Here is a 6,114-nt window from a genome sequence, read left to right on the forward strand (position 1 = left end):
TTGTGTGAAAACAAATCAAAACAAGACTAAACCTGCTGTTTTTAGTTCAATTTCTTTTAGATTTTATTTAAAGTAGGGGGAAACGTATGATCACTGACACGTTATTGCAGCGTCGCACTCAGTCACAGCTCCCAAAATATTGTAGACTAATAACTCTTTAAGGCCAATAGTGGATTTTTATTTTTAAACAGATGCTGCTTTAATGGCAGCTCGGTCCTGTCATTTAACAGCAAATACACTTTAAAGGGATTTTAAAACAAGGTTTAGGGAACTAAAACTGGACAAATGACAAGTCTGTTGTCCTGTAAAGACAATAAACAACTGGAGGCCGTTATGAGAATGCTCCACAGAGAAACGGATCATCGGCTGCTGGGTTGCATAGTCGGGCCCTGAGGAGTTATCCTCCACAACAGTGGTCCTGCTTTGCCCTTCAGGTTCCACCTCCTGGAAATAACTTAAATAGTTTCAGATTAGATGAGAAGATCATCCCTGCGGGGTGTCAGACTCCAAGGCCTCAAGGCGCCGCTGTCTGGGGAGTTTTAGATTTTCCTGCTCCAGCACACCTGATTCAAACGGTTTAATCACCTCCTCGCTCAATCAGCAAGTTCTCCAGGAGCACGGCAACGAGTCGTCCATTTAAACCGGGTGTTTTAAAGCGAGAATATGTTTAAAACAAGCAGGAGAGTGGCCCCCGAGGGATGGAGTTTGACACCCATGACCTAGAACAAGACTGGAAACACCGCAGACGACGAGAAGATGTCTTTCTTTCAATTAAAATGGCGGCATTTTAGTTTTGGATAGTTGACCATAAAATTCCATGTAAGTAACCAAATGATACAAAACTGACAGTTAAGTAAAAGTTTGTAAAATTGCACTCGCAGGAACGGCTGTGGATTTTTATTTTTTTATTTATTGTTTTAGGTCGGAGTTGCTTTAGGACGGCGGCAATCCACTCCAAAAGGTTCGGCTATTTGTTTAAAACTCCAGGCACAAAGCAGGTTTAGTGAAACTAATTCAAGTTGATCAGGACACGAGTTAGGTCAGGACCTGAAAAAGGGATTAAGGGCCTTCTAAGAGTTTTTTTGCTACATTGTATTAATAATAAAACTTTGGCTGGAGGGGAGAACCAACATTTGGCTCGTTTATAACAGACATGAAGCAGGTTTAAAAGACGAGCTGAGGAGTTTAAAAACCTTAAAATGAGACAAAAGAGACAAACGGACAAAGATGTAAAAAGTTTGGTTCAGCTTCATTCAAATATACATCTTAACTTCCACACACTCGTACATACGGTCTTTCAAATATGCCCAGAAACCGACGACGACAACAAAAACGCCCCACACAGCTTAAAAAAATAGCAGGAAAAGTATTTTTTTTTTCTTACACTTACACATAACAACTGGTAACATTTTTCCCCCCCGAACCCGACGCACAACATTCACTCTCAAACAAAAAGGTTGCAAGCTACAGTGAGTGCTTTTTCTTTTTTTTTTTTCTTGTTTGTTTTATATATAAAAACAGATGATCACAGTAGTTCAAAGAAAATGGCTCCTTTTTCAATAAATAAACAAAAGACAACCTTCATTACAGAAACCTTCACATCATTTTTGAGTCATCAGAAAATTAAGAACGACGTTGTTTCCAGCAGCTGTTTTTGCTTCTAGCTTGAAAAATAAATAATAATATTAAAAATAATAATAATAATAATAATAATAAAAATGGACTCTATAAAAACACAAGTGGATGGAAAAGCCTCCCATTTTCACACACAAACAGCTAACAGCTCACCTGTCGTATCGCGTTAGTGACCGGCGCGGGTGGGCCCAAGAGAAAGAGCTGTTTCGTGCTCAAACACTTAGACTCCGCCCCTTTTTTGGACCTTCAGAATTCATGATTTAGCCTTTGCAACACGATGCCCACATCCCCGAAGACGTCTTTTTGCTTCAGATGTCTGAGGAGATTCCCCTTCCTATGGCTCTACTACACCGATTCAGCAAACACTCCCTCGTGTTCGTCGTGACGCGACAGAGTCAGACGGGACGGTTCGGCAGTCCGAGGAGGGAAACGAACAAGTGTTTGTTTTGTTTTTTTTTTCTTTGAAATGTTTCAGTCAGACAGACTGCTGGGACGAAAGAGGCAGAGCAGGACAGCGAAACTATAACAAGAGCGTTCTATGTCCTCTCGTTGAGGAAGGAGGAACGGGACAAACTACAGTAAGAGAGACAAGTAGAATTTAAAAAAACAAAAATCAAGGAATTATTCTCCCAGGATTCACTGCGGCTGGTTGTGGGAGAACAGTATGCAAAGAAGACAAACGGGACACAAAAGAGACAACAAGGAAGAGGAGGAAGGCGAGCAGCAATTCGAAATTAGTTTTGTCTCTCATTATCTACTTTAGAGAAGTTTGTTGTTGTTTGTTTTGTTTTTCTTCTTTTTTTATGAGCAGCTTCAGAACTTCTTGGGACCCCAGGCCGAGGTCTGCTTTGGGGCCACGCCTGTCCCAAACGTGGGGAAATCTTCTGCGCTGCTCATGTCAGGAGCCTGGGACAAACAGAACACACAGGTCAACTATACGGCAAGCCAATGTATCATATAATCGTTAGACAAGCTCTTCAAAGCAGTTAATAATAATTATACAGAACATTTCAGGTACCCAGAATGCTGTTTGTCACATCCACAATTCAAATAGTTTTTTTTTTTTTCCAGCTCCAGACATCAACAAGAGCAACCTCCATTTCTAGAACAAACACAGTGGATATCTGAATTAGACGTAACCATGGGAACGTGTTTTCATTGGAGGGGGGGGGCGCAGTAAACATAAGCGAATTGGACCCTAAACACCCATATGAAGAATATACGGAGTGTGTGCGGTAAAAGTTGTCCTAACTGAGTGCGGACGTTAAGAAAACACGCCGTTTAATCATCGCCTGACGCTGATCTGCCCACGTTGTTGTGGATTTTGAGCAGTTGAATATTACTGGAACGTAAACACGCGCGGCACCAATGAAACCTGGTTTTATTCACTTTTCGTAAGATTTTGAACTGCGAATTTGGACATGCATGTCCTTCGGCGTCCATTTAGGGTGGGTGCTGCAGCACCTTCTGCCCCCCTACTTCCCACGGCCTTGGAAACAAATTCTGCTGAGGGTTTCCCGGTCATTTAAGATATCTACAGTCCCACTGGTACCAGTTGTAGGCTTCATTTCAGGTATTTAAAATAAAAAAAAGGAACACAATGCTTCCAGTTATGTGTAATATAAACTAGGATATCTAAAAATAAATCTAAAAATATCATTAGGTATACACAAAACATACATTATGGCAATGTCAAGCAGCTGTAATTACAATAATTACTGAAGCAACGTAATCATAAATATCTTCACTGAGGACCTCAATGGGATCTTCAAATAAAACAGGCGAAAAATCAAACATACAAATAATAAAAACAGACTGTAGGTGTTTGAAATGTGGGCTTTCTCTTTAGAATATCTGTAAGAGGTTTTACATTATAGAGGGGAAGAATGTGTTTGTGGAAATCTGGAGCTGAAAAGAGAATTATCCTAAAAAAGAATAACATTGGAAATATTAAAAAAAAACAGTTTTCTGTATATCTGAAAACCCAGGGAGGATCGAACATCAGATAAATCTCCAATCAAACCGTTAAATGTCAGACAATCTTTTCAGGGTTTTAGACAATTTTTCGGATAACTAAAAGGACGTTAGATGATTATTTGTTACAACAGCCTGCCATACAGTCATTCTCTTTCCTATATAAACATCCATCCCTTCTGTTTTATTTACTCTGAAATGAAAGTCAGTTAAAAGCTTTGTGGCGAAGCCCACCTTGATCCCGGCGGCGTTCCACGGGGCGTCCCGCACCACGAAGCCCTTAGCCGGACCCCCGCTGCTGTCGTCCACGCCTCCTGCTCCGCCCCCTCCTCCGTAACGAGACGGAGGCTTCATGTATGCCGCCAGGGTCTCCGTCTCCGTCACGCTGAGCAGCTGGGAGGGGAAGAGTGACGACATTTTTGTTGTTTTAACCGTTTAACTACAAATACGTGACCCGTTGTGTCAAAATATAGATTTTTTTTTCTAAAACCATAAAGACACCATCTATCCATCCCAGTGACTAAAACTGCAGACAATCCTCCTAATCTCCCTTTAAATCGAAGTTTTCCAACAGTTATCTCTTCAGAAACAATCCTAATTTAATTAGAAGTTGACTGCTTTTCTCTGCCGGCTGTCTGAGAGATGGGAAATCCCTTCGTATAATGTTTGGTTATTGTGAAGGTCGGGGATTCCCCTTTTTAAATATGAGACTAGAATCTCCGATGGGGTCACTCCGGACCAATAGAAATCCAGTTTTCCAACAAGGCGCTCTCATAAACAGAGCTCGTTACCAGGTGATAAAAATCGCCAAATTTCATCAAACTACGTCTCATTTAGAAGCTTTTGAGACGGAGAATTTGTAAATAATAACAACTTGTATTGAAAACCTCCTCATTGTGACTTATTTTGACAGCATGGGTCACACATATTTAGATTATTTAGCCTAAAGTGCAAAACTTTAGCATTAATTTGATTCTGCGGGCCCTTTTTTCTATAATTAGCTGATCAGCTGGTGTTTCAGTGAGAGGCATTATCCTTTTTTTTAAAAATGTATTTGGTTATTTTGTCATCGGTGAAGTTGTGCCATAAATGTGGCAGCAGAAAGTCTCTGAAATCTGCCTTTAAATCTGGCGAGTTGTTGCTTTCATGTTTTAAAATCCGTGGATTCTCCTTCTCGTCTCATCAGGTGAGGCTCCGTGTCCCGCAAAAACCTAAATTCAAACGCAGATACGGATCACAGACGGTATTTTCTTCCATCTAAGGGTTCTGATCTGATAGAATCACAGCTTGAAGACTAAAACCAGGACTCGTTCGCCTCCCCAGACGCCTTCTATTCAAACTGAGCCCTTCGCTGACATCCAACGCTGTGAACTCACGTATTCCTCCTCCAGGTTGAGCAGGTGGTCGATGGCGGCGTCGACCGTGTCGGGGAGGCCCGTCACCGTCACTTTGTCGGGCTCGTCTGAGCCGGGCTGAGGGAACCGGATGTCCACCTAAACAGAGAGCAGATCGGGACGTTTGAAACGCCGCTCGTAAACACCGCAGGTTGTTTGTTTTTTTTAAATCACAAGCTGGCGTTTTTAAACCCTTGTGTGTAACGACGTTTTACACAAACCAGTCGGAGGTCAGAAATTATTCATTTCTAGAGCGTTCAAAACCAGCCGCCTGTGTTTATAATTCAGACCGCTGTTATTCAATTAAAATAACTTTATTCATCCCCGGGAGGCAATTAAAAAGGCACAAAAAGTAGCTCCACCCACATAAAAGACGAACACAGTCGCAGCTTTCTGCACAAGTTTCATGATATTAGAACCTAAACAACAGTTTATCACCTCGATCCCTCACCTTACAGCCGACTTTGAATCAGTCCAGAGCCAGAACAAAAACATTAGGATGCAGAAACAGAAGGCCGGAGCGTGCGAGTGTAACCACTAAAACAAGCGATGTTGCTCAGGTGGAAAAAAAAGAAATAAATCAAAGAAATTCGTCTGATAACCAAAAAAATGAATTGGCACCAAACAAGTAACTAAACGTCTCAGGATGGGAGCTGTGATGCGATTGAAGCGCCTGGGAAAAGCTAAAACTCCTGAATTAGATGCAGATGCTGCAGTGAGTTTTGAAACCTTAAATGGCTCCGAGTGGACAACCGGACGGGTTTTTAGCTGTTTTTTTGTTTGTTTTTTATAACCCAGTCAGGCGACCTGCTCTAAGGGCAGAAATAAAACCGCTTTGGTTAAAATGACCCGTCGTCACGTCTTGCCTTAAACTCCTCCATCAGCTTGCGGATGGCTTTGCCGCGGGCGCCGATGATGCGCGCGTGGGTCCTCGGGTCCAGGTGAACGTCTTGGCTCACCATCTCCTGCAGCTCGGCCACCAGCTGCTGAATGGACTGACGGGCCTCCTCCACGTTCCGCTCGTACCCCGAGATCACGATCAGATCCTGAGAGACGACAAAACAGAATCGTCCCAGGAGCCAAGCAGGACAGTAGATTTATCCCCCCCCCT

General features: G+C 42.3%; 1 protein-coding gene across 1 annotated transcript in view; it reads right to left on the bottom strand.

The window, feature by feature from the left end:
- Positions 1-1,446: 1,446 nt before the first annotated feature.
- Positions 1,447-6,114, bottom strand: part of hdlbpb (high density lipoprotein binding protein b) — a 21,353-nt gene continuing 16,685 nt past the window's right edge. Inside the window, exons 25-28 of the mRNA XM_017438967.3 lie at positions 5,870-6,049; positions 4,986-5,102; positions 3,844-4,002; positions 1,447-2,541 (exon numbers count right to left, since the gene is read on the bottom strand). Coding sequence (XP_017294456.1) covers positions 2,449-2,541; positions 3,844-4,002; positions 4,986-5,102; positions 5,870-6,049 — 549 coding nt within the window. The 3' untranslated portion in view covers positions 1,447-2,448. The remainder of the gene's footprint in view (positions 2,542-3,843; positions 4,003-4,985; positions 5,103-5,869; positions 6,050-6,114) is intronic.

Source organism: Kryptolebias marmoratus, linkage group LG7, assembly GCF_001649575.2.
Source record: "Kryptolebias marmoratus isolate JLee-2015 linkage group LG7, ASM164957v2, whole genome shotgun sequence".
Lineage (NCBI taxonomy): Eukaryota > Metazoa > Chordata > Actinopteri > Cyprinodontiformes > Rivulidae > Kryptolebias > Kryptolebias marmoratus.